This window comes from Manihot esculenta, chromosome 8 (assembly GCF_001659605.2).
Source record: "Manihot esculenta cultivar AM560-2 chromosome 8, M.esculenta_v8, whole genome shotgun sequence".
In the NCBI taxonomy this organism is placed as follows: Eukaryota; Viridiplantae; Streptophyta; class Magnoliopsida; order Malpighiales; family Euphorbiaceae; genus Manihot; species Manihot esculenta.
Window position 1 is genome coordinate 35,303,309 of NC_035168.2, and position 16,288 is coordinate 35,319,596.

The window sequence follows — 16,288 nt, forward strand, 5'->3', positions numbered from 1 at the left end:
CCCCCTTCCCCCCCAATTTTCAACCGCTTTTGCTAGCCTTTTCAGCCTAGAAACTTAGTCCATGTCAAAAAAAAAAGCAGTTGGATCAATTTAGTGCATAAAAAAAAATGATAGGAACAGAAAATTATTCTCTAGTTAAATGAAAAAAGACCCATAACAGCAACAATTAGGAAGGAAAATTAAGATGAACGAAGCACACACAAGTAGTACCATGAAAGCACATTATCAAAACACCATTACACTAATTAAAATGGTAAATTTGGAGGCAACCATTGCAGCTCAATGCCATAGTTCCATGCATCCACTGGATCTCCAGGCTTCAAATCTACAACAGATGTATAAGCTCTGCACCCTCCAACCCTGACCCTAATCCTGTATTGGGTCATTGATGCATCTTTCAAGAAATGGCAACAAAGGGTATCTTTGCACCCACTTTCCCTCTCCTCTGCCTCATACTCCTTACAATAACTTGTTGATGAGCAGTTCAATGGCGATAACAGAATATTTTCAGAACAGTTAAATAACAAGACAGTATTGTGAGTAGAAATATTGAAAGGCAAGTTCTCAGCAAGCTTTAATCCTCCAAAAGCAAGTTCAGCAGAGTAACATGTGTTTTTCTGTATCATGGGAGGCTCTATAACAAGCTTATAAGCACTAGGGTTAATGCTCAGGATCTTGTAATAAAATCCTTCATAGCACAAGAATTCTAGAATAGATTTTGTACCTAGGATCTCCACAAGTGTCTCCTCTGCTTAGTGGGTATGGGACTTCCATGCTTCCACATTTTGGGCAAGCATCAGGAGCTGACACTTGGGTCACTAACCCCAGTAAAAAGTAAATCAAAAACATTTTAAAATCAAAGGCAGAAGAGGAAAGAAAAGATTTTATGGAGCAAGAAAGCCAAGAGCTAGCCCTATTTATACAAAAACTCGCGCTAATCACCGATTTAACAGCTGCTAATATAATAAATTCCTGAGTGGGATATGTTTCTCAGTGCATCATTATCAATGATCCAACTCTCGCCAGGCACGTCAGTGTCTCGGATACCTTAACCACTGCCTTTCACTAATCGTAGAAGGTCGTATAGGACATGGAGGTTATGATTGATTAAGCAGTACAGGATTCTGCATGAACCAAGAAGCTGATTAGCCAAATTTCACATTGTCTACCAACCAATTTTATAAAAAAAAAATTAAAAAATTTCCTTTTTCTTCAGTGTTTTGGCTACGAATCATCCATCCATCCATCCATCATCTTGGTTTAATATTATTTTACTTTTCTCAGTGATTATTATGATATTATCACATTAATACATTTCTTAACTTTGGAATTGTTAACTAAAATCACAAGTAAACATTGCAACTTGTGTCAAATTGTGAAGAAACACGAAAAAGCCAATACTGAAAATTCTTATCCAATTTTGATAGTGACAGTGAATGAAAAGTATCTCCATTATCTTGTAAAAGTTGATAATCTATCAGGAGAAGAACCAAAGAAGCTCCTCCAAGATACACAGGTGCATCTTGTCCATGAATTCTTTGGCCAATAGGTGTTCAACATTCAAAGAAATGGGACCCACTTTCCTTATTTAAAAAAACCAAGCTTCTCAAGTTCCGCATGGATAAAATACGAAAAATTAAAATTATATATAATAATTAATATAAAATTATTAAATAACTTAAATTAATTATTTTACACTCTAATCCTTTTTATTATATAATAAAAAATAATTTAGATTGATAAAAAAAATAAAAATAAACCATCACAAAATTCTAAATATAGAACGGAGAATGCTTTTTCTAAAATGTAATTAACTGATATATTCAAATTAATATTATTAATAGTAAATAATAAATAATACAGTACTCAATAGATTTAATTTGATGATAAATATGTTTGAGTAAATTTAAGAAGTCTTCAACTCTTTCAATCTCAATTCTAATTTAAAAAAAAAACATAGTAAACAAAAATTCCAATTTTTTTAAAAAAAAAATAGTAAACAACACAAAAATATAAAGATTAATTAACTTAAAACTATATATTTTATTTTAAAATAATTAATTTTATTAGAATAAAGAAATTAAATAATTATTTTCTTAAACCATTAAAAAAAAAGAAAAATTCTTAAAATTTGAAGGGAATCTAGAAATTAAAATTATTTTGAGTTGTGTCATCACGGGTGACGTAAGCTAAAGATTTAGTAAAATGGTTAATGCAAATCAAACCTAATTATCAATTAAATTAGTTAATTAAAATTGTACGGCCAGCCAGCTCAATGGCCTTGGCGGTTTATGGGATAAACTTTAATGATAATAATTAATTTTTCTTAAAATTAAAAAATTTAAAATTTTTTCTTAAAACTATTGAACTGATCTCTCAGATTTACTGTTAAAAGCCTATTACACCCTTTTTCTCACATGTCTAAAAGAAACATATTTAAAATTTTCAAATATGTCGGCTGTTTTCTTAATTTCTTCTCTGCATATATTGGCTGGATAAGTTTGTCTTTCATTCCAGCAGTGACTTTTGTTGGAAACCCACGTGAATTCTTCCATATTTTCTGTACAAAAACAACCTAAGCGTTACTATCAAAAGAATATCTCCAGTTCCCTTCATCGTCCCTAAATGAAGTTGCTTCTCCTGCTTGGGACCACCTTTGCATGGAAAAATCTTAGTATATTACCACCTCCATTTGAACAAGTCTTGCTAGCCTTTTCAGCCAAGAAATTTAGTCAATGTAAAAAAAAGCAGTTGATGATGTTTCGTGTAAAAGAAATAAAACAAGTTGGATCAATTTAGTCCATGAAAAAAGAAGAAGGAAATGACAGGAACAGACAATTGTTCTCTAGTTAAATAAAAAAAAGACCCCAACAATTAGGAAGGAAAATTAAGATGAAGGAAGCACACACAAGCAGTACCATGAAGGCACATTAATTAAAATGGTAAATTTGGAGGCAGCCATTGCAGCTCAATGCCATAGTTCCATGCATCAACTGGATCTCCAGGCTTCAAATCCACAATAGAAGTATAAGCAGTGCACCCTCCAACCCTCACCCTAATCCTATGTTGTGTCATTGATGCATCTTTCAAGAAATGGCAACAGAGGGTACCTTTGCATCCACTTCCCCTTTCATCTGCTTCGTACTGCCGACAAAAACTTGTCGATGAGCAGTTCAATGGTGATAAGAGAATTCTTTCAGAGCAGTTAAATAACAGGACGGTGTTATGAGTAGAGATATTGAAAGGCAAGTTCTCAGAAAGCTTTAGACCTCCAAAAGCAAGATCAGCAGAGTAACATGTGTTCTTCTGTATCGTGGGAGGCTTTATGACAAGCTTATAAGCACTAGGGTTAATGCTGAGGATCTTGTAGTAGAACCCTTCAGAGGACAGGAATTCTAGGACGCCATTGTTGCAGTAGATTCTGTACCTAGGATCTCCACAAGTGTCATCTGTGCTTAGTGGGTACGGGACTTCCATGCTGCCACATTTAGGGCAAGCATCGAAAGCTGACACTTGGGTTACTAACCCCATCAAAAAATATATCAAAAACATTTTAAATCTGGTGTTGAAAAGGCAGAAGAGGAAAGGAAAGAATCTATGGAGCGAGAAAGCCAATCGCTAGAAGTCCTATTTATAGAAAAACTCGCCCCAAAATTACATAGAAGTGAACCGATCACCAATTTAAAAGCTGCTAATATAATAATGGATTCCTAAGTGGAATGTTTCTAAGTGCATTTTCAGTGATCCAACTCTGGCCAGGCACGTCAGTGTCTCGGATACCTTAACTGCACTGCTCTTCACTAATCGTAGAAGGTCGTATAGGACATGGAGGTTATGATTGATTAAGCAGTACAGGATTCTGCATGAACCAAGAAGCTGATTAGCCAAATTAAACATTGTCTGCCAACCATCTTTATAAAAAGCGAGTGTTTTGGCCATGAATCATTCATCCATGATATCGGTTTAATATTATTTTATTGTTCTTAGTTCATATGGAAACCAAATAGATAGTGATTATTATTATTATATTATCGTATTAATATATTTCTCAACTTTGATATTGCTAATAAAAATTAGAAGAAAACTGTGCAACGTTGTGTCAAATTGTTAAAAAATTCTCCAATATTAGAGAGAAGGGTGAAAAGGACAAAGAAGTGTGACGAAGGAACGAGCGTCCGTATAGAATTTTTTTTTTTTTTTCATTTCATGTAAAAATTAAAAAATAAAATAAAATCAGAAATATCCAAAGAAGTATTTTTGAAATTAGCATGAATCCAATTATTTTTTATAGTTAGGATTTAAATAAAAAAAATTAATTCTTTACAGTCTATTATCATAGCATACATATCAAATATCGTCACATCAATGTTCGACAGACTATATGCTCAATAATTAGATCGTCGAATACGCTTTCAATAATATGGTTATCAAAAAACTTTCAAACACATTTGACCATATAAATAATTTTCAAATATTTTAATTTTAATTTTTTTTAAAATTTTTGTATAACTTGAAAAAATCATGATCGAGTTTCTTTATATTCTTTGGTGTTTATTTTTACTTTGTTTGGTTTTTTTCTTTTCTTATTTTATTTGTTTTCTCTACTTTCGAGTAGGAGAGCCATCACCATACTTCTTGGTAATCTATGGATTCTTATTTTATTTTATTTTTTTTTCTTTAGATTTCTTTGTAAGTTTTTGACAAACGACAGTAAGGGTTAATTTTAAAACTTGTCTTTGAGGATTAGTAGCTCAATTTTTTTGGTTTGCACTTTAGAATTGTACCGTTAGATGGTGTGTCATATTCTCATCGGCCTAGAGCTCTGCTGCCCTTCCTCCTTCTATACTTGTTATTTACTTTTGGGCTGCTTTTTTTTTTTAACTGAGAGCATTTATATCTTGTTTGGGTTGCATGCATGCCTACTATTTATTTTTTCTTTTATGAGGAATTCTGGTTTGAACTTGTTGGTTTTTAGCCCTCTTTAGTTTTGTACTAGCCTGCAATGAAATTGCATTATTATAATAAATTGTAAGAAAATATGAAAGAATACTGAAAATTCTTATCCAATTTTGATAATAACAGGGAATGAAAAGTGTCTGCATTATCCTGTAGATAATCTATGAGGAGAAGAACCAAAGAAGTTCTTCCAAGATACAGGTGCATCTTGTCCATGGATTCTTTGCCAATAGGTGTTGAACAGGCAGGGACTAAAGAACCTGGAATGGGACCCACTTTCCTTATTTAAAAAGCCGAGGTGCTCCAACTTCTGCATTAAATAATAAAAAATCATTTGGGTTGATCAGAAGAGGAAAGGACAAATCGGCAAGATGTCCTAAGTTGCAATGGAGAATATTTCTTTTTGGTTTTTTTAAGGAAAGGAATAAACTGTTGTAATTTAATATAATTCAGATATTACTTAATCTGGTGATGGTACAACTTTTAATAATGCAACCATACAATAAGAAGCTAACATATCTGTAGACCTATAATTGCTTAATGGTGACTTCAAAATTCTAATAAAAAATTACTATCTAATCCCTCTATTTTACTAAACTTAATTATTTAATTTTTTTAATTTCAAAATTAGATTAGTTAATATTTCTGTTTTTTATTTCATCATTTCTATTCTCTTTTTAGTTTAAATCAATTTTCTATTAATTAATTCATTCAAATTTCAAAAAAAATACCGTTATTAGTACTAGAATAAAAATATAAAAATTCATTAATATATTTTTAAAATAAAAGAGCAAAATAGTTAATTTCATTAAAATAAAAATAATAGCTAATAATTTTCTTAATTTGGAAAAAGAAAAATTCTCAAATTTTGAAGGCAATTTAAAAATTATTATTATTTTGAGTTGTGTCATCATGGGTGACGTAAGCTAAAGATATAATAAAATGAATGCAAACCAATCCATCACTTAAATTAATTAATTAAAATCTACCACCAACCAGCTCCATTAATCAGATTTAGCATTGGATTTGGCGGTTTCTAAGATAATACTTTCCACGGGACTTTATTTTTCGTAATTACTTTAATATATTAATAATTTTTTCTACCATTTAGTAGATAAAATAATATTTTTAAAAAAAATTATAAAATTAGTTATTATACTTGGTAAAAGAAACAGCAAAATGATAAATAATTTTAAATAAAACAACTTCTAAAAAGTGAGAATAAAAATAAACAAAAGAAATATTTATTTATTTTTTAAGAGAATTATTATTCATTATCTAATTTTTTTTTAAAAAAAATCACTAATTTATATATATATATATATATATATATATATATATATATATATATATATATTTCAAAATGACAATTTTTTCCCTCTCGACAAGGCGGGCGATGATATTGATATCAATTAACCAGGGTTATTCGAACAAATAAACAAATCTAAGAGAAAGAGATTTAAGATCTCTAGGGGTGTAAACGAACCGAGCCGAGTCGAGCTTTGAAGAGCTCAAGCTTGGTTCGTTAAAATTTTTTCGAGCTCGAACCGAATTCGAGCTTTACTCATATCGAACTCGAGCCGAGTATTAAGAAGTTCAAGTTTGGCTCGTTTAGCAAACGAGCTTAGACGAGTCGAACTTTTATCGAGCTGAGTCGAGCTTTAATCGAGCTGAATCTCGAATAGTTCACGAGTAATTTAATTTATTTACATGTATAATAAGTTTTAGTTTAAAACTAATAAGTTTAAAATTAAAATAATTTTAGTTAAATAAGTATATCTACAAATTAGCATGTAAACTTATAAAGATAGTTTTTAAATCTCAATGATCCAAATATATACAAGTTTAAGAGTATAACTAAACTATATAGAGCTGAATTTTAAAAAATTTAGATTTGGCTCATTAAAGTATATGCAGGGTTTGAGTTTATTTCTCTTATGATAGTAATTTCAGTTTGCTTAACGAGACTGTTCACGAGCCTATTCGCGAGCCTGCTCATGAACTCAGAAACGAGCCGAGCTCACGAGCCTTAATGAACCGAATACTATGGAGCTCAAACTTGCTCGTTTACCAAACGAGCCTAAAAATTAAGCTCGAGCTTGGCTCGTTTAGAAATCGAGTCGAGCTCGATCGAGCTTTTATCGAATCGAATCTCGAATAGCTCACGAACGGTTTGGTTCATTTACACCTCTAATTAGATCTCTTTTGCATGTGGACGCAGGGAGATTTATCAGGAGTATGCAATTGCCTACCCTTTATACAAAGCATCTAATTAATGAAATGTTTAGCATAACGCTACTGGAGTCCTTTTCAAGTTAGAGAAGCCTCCAATCGAAATCAATGAAAAAAATAAAACATATAATACATGTATCCAATGTACTGAAAAATGCAATAAATTGAAAAAAAAGAGAGTATTTAAGAAATTACTTACAGCTGTATCAGCAGATTCGGAGTAAAATGGAAACAAACGTCTTGGCCATCAGCCATCTGCCTATATGCCCCATGGTTCTTCAAACCGACCTCACATTAGAAATACAAGAATTGATGTCCTACAGCTAAATGTGGTGGGGAAGAAAAAGGAAAATATGAATAAATACAAGATTTGTTTATTAAATCTTCAGACAAATAGAAGATAGGGATATGAAGAAATTGCCTTGACACCTTAGAATTCGAGAACTAATACTCCAATCCATACTGGTATCTAAACAGGAGGCTTAGCTACAGTACACCTCAAGATGCTAGCAAATCATCTAAAACTTGTAACAGAGAATATGGCAATCCACAAGTGCCAAAAGAGAAAAGGGGGCTCAGCACCTCAAAAAAAAAATAAAAATAAAAATAAAAGCTTACATCGGGATCATCTCACAGAAAAGTTATCTTTTGAAGTCAAAAAGGAATAAACAACTCTTCCTAGTTTTGAGCTCCAAATTACATCGAATAATTACTTGAGCTACCATAAAGAGAATGAAGAAGCAAGAAAAGGAAACATCTATTTTAACTGCAAGTCCCAAAATTAGGAACAATAATTATTCCTGGAGAAATTTCAACATGATTCACCAAAAATCATTCTCGTTTCTGTTGCACAGTTGCAGCATAGGATTCAATAAAACTCAACAATTCAACGTCCGAATGGCCTAGATGATGACCTGCTGCTACGCCACCTATCACCAGGCGGATTGCGATCCTCAGGCCTTGCACCACTGCCCCAGCGATCGGAATCTGCAGCAGGCTGCCTGGCACTGCCACTGCCCCACCGATCAGTGTCTGAAGGAGCTTGCCTGGTGCCCCCGCTGCCCCACCGATCTACATCTGCAGGTGGCTGCCTGGTGCTCCCACTGCTCCGCTGTTCAGGATCTGAAGGAGCCTGCCTACTGCTTCCTCCACTCCACCTGTCAGGATCAGGCGCCTGGTCTACGCCTTCTCTCCGGAACCTAGGCACATATTTTCCAGGGGATGGTGCAGCAGCAGCTGCAGGAGCAGCAGCTCCAGGCTCCAGACGGGACCCAGCTGAAAGTTCAGAAGGCCTAGGAGGCCCGTCAGCTGTTCTCCCTAAGAGAGCTTCTCGCCTTAGCCTTTCTTTTTCTTCCAATTCTCTCTCTCTCTGCCTCTGCTTTTCAGCAATCTCATCCAACTTTGCCTTGCGTTCAGCTTCTTCTTTCCTCCGTCTCTCAGCCTCTGCATATTTGAAAATGCCAATGCAATGGTTTAAAAAAAAAAAACCCATATATATATATAATATAAAAAAGATGGTTAAACAATGCTGGTATTGATTCAGGGTATAATGGAAGAAAATAAGACATATAGTCCACACGTACAATAGTAACTTGGAAGCTGAGTTGCATAAAAATCGAAGGATTTCACATATTAAGGAGAGAAACCATTTAAAAGCACAATAATCAATTTCAGAAATACCAGTTCAACAAGCTGAATTAAGAAAACGGTAAGAATTATTATTTATTAGATAGCTTGAAGATAATAAAACTTTGCATTATCTAGATTACCTTCACGCTTGCGAGCTTCCTCTTCTTCATGCAACTTTCTGAGTCTTTCTTCTTCAGACCTCACATAAAATATTTTCTTCCTCTTAGCCTCCCTCTCTTGTTTTCGGGCCAGAATGATTTGATTGATTCTTTCTTCCCTCTCTGCTCTCTGCCGGTCAAAATCAGTTTGCCGCTGGCTCACCACTCTTTCCTGGAATATAATCTGTGACAGAATAACAGAAACAAAATCATTTTAAGCAATGACCTAAAAAATAAACATACAGCAAATATATACCGACCTTGTTGTCCAGCATACGAGACAGCCTATTCTTTTCCCTGAGGTCCCCATCATGCCGCTGCCTGCTTAGTTCAGTCTCTAGCTGCAACATTTATGACAAATAGCATAATAAATAGAAAATAATAACAAAACACCAACCATAAAACCACACTCAATTAAGACATAGCAAATTAAGAAGCAATGGCTATACATGCGTTAAAACACTTAAGATATAGATAAGTGACCACGTCTATCTTCTGAAATGTATATTTAACAAGCTTATAACGATACCTGCTGCTCGCGTTCATGAAGAGCTTTTTCTTCCACCAATCGTCGTTGGAAAGCAGCCTCAATCAATGGGGCTGCCTCTTCTCTCTTTGCTCTTTCCAAATAATCCATTGTTTTAGCTAGTTTTTGTAATTTCTTCTCCATTTCGTGCCTCTCCCTGAGCTGCTCATTCAAAGCCCTTTCCATTATAGTTAGCTTTGTCACTTTCTCCTGTATACACATAAAGGTGTTACAATTGAGACGATTACTTCAATTACATAAAATGAAACTGAAATTATGTTTTAACTAACTCCTTCTAAAATTGGCTTCTTTCCCCCCTTCCTTTTACTTCGCTTGTCAACATCCTCAAGCAAAGCCTGTGCTTCTTCAAGTTCTCGCTGCTCTATTTCCTGAAGGATCCTTTGGTTCTTCCTTTGCTCAATTTCAGCTGCAAGCCTCTTCTGCTCTGCCTCTTCTCTTTTCTTCTGCAGCTGCAGCCTTCTTGACTCCTCCTCTCGTTCCTTTAAAAAAGCAGAGTTTCAATAAGAAGGTTGCAGGACATGAGACATTATCAAGCTCTATGCAGGGCAGTTTAAATTTGAATACCATTTCCAAAAGCTGTCGTTCTTGTTCTTCCTTCCTCTTTTCAATAATTGACTTCCGAGCAAGGAGCCTCTTGTGTTCCTTATCCACAATCTCTGCTAATCCAGGTAAAATCTCACCTAGCTTTGAAGAATGCTCTGCTGGAGGATATATCATGGACCTTGCTTTATTCAAGGATTCAGCAAAAATTGCAAGATGATCTCGCAGTCCATCTGATTCAAGACCCTTAAAAGAGCCAACCGAATGAATGAAATCAAGCTTCAGCTCACGCCCAAATTAGGAAAAACAGAAACAAGCAGCACCAACAAATGGAAATGATGCAATGCAGACAGGATAAGCTTCAGTCCCAAACAACAAGTAATGCAGCCACCAACATTATAACAAAATTTATAAAGTATGATCATACATGTGCAACTGTGCATGATTGTGTGTGTGGATTTTTTTTAATTTTTGTGTGTGTGTGTGTGTGTGTGAGAGAGAGAGAGAGAGAGAGAGAGAGAGAGAGAGGGAGAGAGACTTTATAAAACACAAGCCTAGAAATAGAACATACCGCATTAGTGAACAATATCACATTCTTCATATGGTCAACTTTCATAGATATGAAATTATGTTTCACAGCATCAACAGAAATCTTCTCAACAACAGAAAAATCAAAGAAGGGGATCATCTGAGATAAACTCTCAATTTTCATCATCTGATACACTTGAGACACCTGGAAAAAGCATGGAGAAGCATATGTGACCATAGAAGAAGATAACTAAAGTACATCGAAAAAGGGGAACATCTTTATACCTGTTGAAGCAACCTCAGGGTCGCAAGCTTTTCAAGGGCAGGAATATATTGAGATACTTGCACTTCTGGCAGAGAGGAAACTGAAGCAAGTTTTCCCCCAAGTTTTGAAATTTTAGACAGTAGTGGCTGAACTTTTGCTGCAAGATCTAGTGGGAGAAACTCATGCTCCAAAAGATGGTAAAGGTCTTTCACTTCCTGTGTCACACAGCTTAATACACCTTTGGAAACCTAAATTACATCAAAATCACATAGCACTGCGAGAATTAACCCATCACATCTTCATGAGGAAACCACATACAGATAACATAAAACTTTTTAAACATCTATACATGTAATTATTATCTCTTTGAGATGCAAAAATTCACAACTTTTCAAAATAACACAAATATTGCATTGCATATTTTATCCAACTGAAATGATGATGAAAAATCAAAAAGATGCTTATTTTCAATATATGGACACCGTTCTTTTTCAAAAATACAGGTTTCTTTACAAGCAAACCTTACATATATATAGTGGCAGTGGAGAATACAAAAATGGAGTAACAAAAAAATGGCAATTTAAACTTACTAGTTCTGACAGAAGAAATGACCTTGACAGCTGCAGACAAAAAAAAGTGATAGGAATAAGGAAACCATCACTGGAAATAATAATATACTCCCTCTTTTCCACAAAGATAAAATTGTTTTCTGTTTTCATCTGCCCCAAATTTTAGGTCAGTTTCCTTTTTAAGATGATAATTTATTTATTAGCTCACTAACATATCACTATTTAATATGCATTGAAAAAAAGTAAAATTTATTAGTTCTAAGAATAGTATTCGAGCAATATGAGTGGAGGATATATTAGGAAAAATAACATAAAATTTATTGCTAATATTAACTATATTTTATTAATTCATGTGAAAAAACAAGTAGGCCTAGCTTTGTGGAATGGAGGGAGTATACATTGTAGTAGGAAAGAAAAAAACAAAGGTGACTAACGTCAAATCCAATGGCATAAAACACATTACCACTTCCCTACTCTCAGGTTTTGGGTCCAGATTGAACCCAATTAGATTGGCCATCCTCAAGTTGCGCTCTTTTTCATTTTCAAGTTCAAGATGAGACGCGCCCTTTGCACGGTCATAAGGAGCAACTGCTAATGCAGCTAACACAACAGATGAGGCTATCAACTGTAAATCCTTCTGGCTTAAGTTTTTATTGAAGCTTTTCTGAAGCGTAAAAAGTTTGAACCATGCATATGCATGATAAAGATGGCTTGATGATATCCAGAAAATCTCAGTTAGCTTGGCATAGTATACCACCATCAAAGATGGCTTAGGAGTCTTCTTGACCATGCACATCAATCCGTGAATATCTTCTATGGACCGAAAAGCTTCCTGAATGTGAGAATTAGAAAATAAAAGGGAAAAGAAGAGAGTAATCTTTTATCCATAACATTAAAGAATAACCTCTCCATATGTAAACAATGAACATACAACCACCACATCTACAAAAAGCATGGCACAACTCACATACCTGCCAGAGTTCAAGCTCAGTAGCAACTTTCAGTTGCTCAAATCGTGTATCAAGGTACAGCTGCAAGCTCTCTGGGGCAGACAGATCAGGCCGGTCCCGTTGATCCCTATATTTATTGAGGTTTGCTAAATGGTTTCTGATGATCTCACACAGTCGCCTAAATTCTGTTGTCCGTTTGTATTGTTTGCAGAATTGGAAAGCTCGATGTGCTGTCATCTACAGTTAACAACTTGAGTGATAAGATCATGGTTCTCAGAAAGTAGATAATACTTTTACAAAAGACCATGGCACCATGATTACATTATCATTAGAACAGACAGCCAAAACATAAAAATAATAGAAAAGGATTTTCTGTTGAAGGCAGGAAGTACCGCATATAATGCCTCCAACTTTGAATTGTTTCGTAATATTTCAAGCACAGTTCTATAGGTCTCCCATAGAAACTTGAACCAAGGGGTAACAAGTTCACGATCAGACCTATCCTTTCCCTTCTCTCCAGTGACATAACTAAGCATCAGATCTTCTGGTCTCTTATCTGCTTCAAGATCATCAACATCAAGAGCTTCTTCTAGGGCTTGCGCCTGACTACGGGCTTGTTCAGCTTTTTCAGTGGAGAGATGCATGAAATGCTTGATTACCTCCTCCAAGGAATTTACATTCACTTGTTGGCATACTATGCGATACTGTATTAAACCATCCTTTGCAAACCTTCCCCTCCTCATGTCAACACAAAGCTCCACATATTTGAACATGATCTTCTCAAGTGTCTTTTGCCATGCTCGGTATCTCTTAGAGGTGATAAGATCATGCAGGGCTTGCAAAGCATCTTGCTTCTGCCCCACATTTATCAACTCTGCAACCACAAATTGGAGCAGTGAAGAGTTCAGTTGCTGGTCAAGTGATGAAAAGTTTTGAGTAGTTCAGTTGCATACAAACTGATGACAAATTGAAATAGTATATAACGAGTTCCCTACAGCAACATATGTGCACAGCACCGTTTCCAGGAAAATAATCAGAAAAGGCTGTTCTCCCATTGCCACATTCAGTAATTAGCATCAATTCCATGATCAAACTAAATCACAACCATCTCAGATCTTCAAATTATAATACGGGAAAAAAAAGGGGGCAGAAGACACAAGAATTGAACCATATGCCAACATCAAACTAAGTAGTTTTAAGACAGCTCAGAACTTCATTTCTCAGAGAATTGAAGAACATATAAACACTCGAATACGCAAGAGAACATTTAAAGCTAACAGCTACCAAAGAACAATAGCCAGATTTACGACTGACCTTCAGCTCGCTTTAAAGCGTTCTCTGGTTTGGCAAAAGTCGACATCTTAGAAACAAAATTTGCACCTGCTCACCGCAACATATAAGAATCAAATTACCATTCATCGGAAGTAAACATAAACCAGCTGAAAATTGATAATAAAAAATTAAGACCAATTGAAAAGAACGAATTAAAATTGGAAACAGACAGACAAATCCACAAATTACGAAATTAAAAAAAAAATAAACGAAAGCGTTAAAAACGCAATACAAAAATACATCTATTGATTAGAAATAAAATTTGTGAGAGACAAATTACGAAGAACAAGAGGCATTACTTGTTCAGCAGAGAATAGAGAGCAACTAGATGGAGAAGAGAGAGTGTAAGCAGATAGGAGAGTGCCGCTCTCTCTGGGCGAGAAGCAGAGCAAGAGTAGCAGCAGCAGCTTAAGTTTGTTCTAGGGTTTGTTTGATTGTTTCCGAGTCCGACTATGACTTGGCCCATTCTCCAAGCTTTTGGGAGGTTCGAAAAGGCCCATCTAGCTTTATTTTGGGCCTAATACATTTCTCTGAATTTTCTTTGCAATTATATTTTTTTATTTATTTAATTTTTTAAACAATTATTTTATTAATGTTTGGTTATGACCACACACAATCACTTTTTATTTAACATTATTCATTTTATAAAAAAAAAAAAAAAAAAAAAAAAACAAAGGTTTACAAAATTGAAGATGAAGAGCACAAGAGGGCACACAAGGAAAAAAGAGCAAACAAGAAGCAAACTAGAAAAGAAGATAAGTATATGACAATGTTCTCAAGATTGTTGTACCAACTGCAATTTCACGAGAGGAAAATTAAAACAAAAATTGGTTTCTTTATGGCTGCCAAAGTGAGAGTGGTAGGTAAGGTTAGGGGTGAGCATTCGGTCGGTTCGGTTCAAAACCGAACCGAACCGAATAAACCGAAAACCGAAATTTGAGTGTTTATGAAAACCGAACCGAACTGATTTTGGTCAGAAACCGAACCGAACCGAACCGGTCTGATTCGGTTCGATTCGATTCGGTTTGATCGGTTTTGATTTTTAATAATTTTTTTATTTTTTACCCTTTATTTTTAATATTTTAAAATTTAATTAAAATATTTTAATTTTAATATAATTTAATTTTTATATATTATTGAAAAAACATATTATTATTACTAATCGGTTCGGTTCGGTTTTTTTGGTTTTTTTCTGATCAAAATCGAACCAAACCGAAATAACTGAAATTTTAAAAATTGAAAACCGAACCGAACCGAAATATATAAAAAATCGAATCAAATTTTCAAATCGATTCGGTTCGGTCGATTTTTTCAATTTGAACCGAATACTGCTAGGGGTAAGGTATCATATTAAGTCCTCAAGTATGAAATTTTTTACATGAAGTATACCGCGGTAGTTCTATAAAAATATTTACTTTTATTTTTCATTCCTTCAAATTATATATTACTTTACTTTTTAATTTGTTAATTTATTTGTTATTTTTCTAATATCTCTATTTAATATACATTGAAAAATAAAAATTTTATTAGTTTTGAGAATAATTTAGCAATGGAATAATATGAATGGAGAGTATAATAGAAAAGACAATATAAAACTTTATTGTTTTTAACTACGTTAATATATTTTCTAATTTATGTGTATAAGACAGGTAATGACCGTCAGGATTCATGCGTCCCAGATTGAGGCCGAACCATGAAGGCAACACTGGCCCAAAACTCATATAGCCTTCCTAATGGACTGGTCCAATATCTTCAGCCTGGTTTAGACCCATGAAGTGGACCGGACCACTCATGAGCCTAGGTCCCTCGGGAAGAAACTCAGTCCGGTGACGTAATATGAGAAATGACAGCAGGCCTAGTCACCTCGCAGCTCTGCCTGCACGCGTGCCTGAGGGAATTAAATGGTCGCTTGACGTGGAGAGGGCGTCTGACACCCCGTACGTACGGACCTGCATGACAGAAGTTGGTAGTACTGTAGTGGAGAGGCTGTTAGGCGTCACTAGCAGAGGAAAGAGAAGGAATAAAAGGAGAGGAATACCCTCCTCTCCGGACAAGCTTACACAACTATTGTAAACCCTATTCTTTGGATCGCAGAACATCAATTGGCACCGTCTATGGGAACCGAAGGAGACCTTCTCGTCACCGGAGTTCCTTTCTTGCAAAATCCACTGAGATCCACAATGGCAAATCACAATGAAAACCACACCGTTAACACTCTAAATGACGTGAGCTCTGCCCAAGAAGAGCAGCGGTTCTCTTTCTCTAGCCCTACTACTCCCACCAGCCAGCCACCAATGTTGTCTGTACCCTCACCAAGCTCAGCAGGGAACATACCCCGAAACACCATCTCCAACCAAGAACTCTAAGCCATAGCTCTTCAACTACAAAACACCACCCACTGGCTGGGGCAAGTAATGCAACAAAGGGGTCTCAATACCCCATTGAATGTGTTTTCCGTAGTAGAGGGAACCCCTACCACTGAACCTCAACCCACCTTTAACTACCTAGTCCCTCAGCAAAGCAGCCATAGAGCCAAGGCAAAGAAAATTGTAGCCCGAGCTGCCAATTACCAAGCAGTAAGG

The 16,288-nt window shown here is 35.1% G+C and overlaps 2 protein-coding genes and 1 pseudogene across 2 annotated transcripts; all 3 read right to left on the minus strand.

Moving 5' to 3' along the window:
• Window positions 1-135: 135 nt before the first annotated feature.
• Window positions 136-878, minus strand: LOC110621567 (annotated as a pseudogene).
• Window positions 879-2,804: 1,926 nt separating this feature from the next.
• LOC110620342 (wall-associated receptor kinase-like 20) lies at window positions 2,805-3,586 on the minus strand. The gene has a single exon (XM_021764041.2). The coding sequence runs from the start codon at window positions 3,550-3,552 to the stop codon at window positions 2,935-2,937; it is 618 nt and encodes a 205-aa protein (XP_021619733.1). The 5' UTR covers window positions 3,553-3,586; the 3' UTR covers window positions 2,805-2,934.
• Window positions 3,587-7,818: 4,232 nt separating this feature from the next.
• LOC110620563 (eukaryotic translation initiation factor 3 subunit A) lies at window positions 7,819-14,154 on the minus strand. Its single transcript, XM_021764352.2, has 14 exons — window positions 14,006-14,154; window positions 13,689-13,754; window positions 12,767-13,248; window positions 12,396-12,611; window positions 11,888-12,256; window positions 11,446-11,475; window positions 10,876-11,103; window positions 10,634-10,795; window positions 10,087-10,308; window positions 9,792-10,001; window positions 9,505-9,711; window positions 9,236-9,316; window positions 8,958-9,159; window positions 7,819-8,631 (listed from the first exon to the last, which is right to left on the minus strand). Exons 2-14 carry the CDS (start codon window positions 13,732-13,734, stop codon window positions 8,075-8,077), a joined length of 3,012 nt encoding a protein of 1,003 aa, XP_021620044.1. The 5' UTR covers window positions 13,735-13,754; window positions 14,006-14,154; the 3' UTR covers window positions 7,819-8,074.
• Between the last annotated feature and the right edge of the window lie 2,134 nt (window positions 14,155-16,288).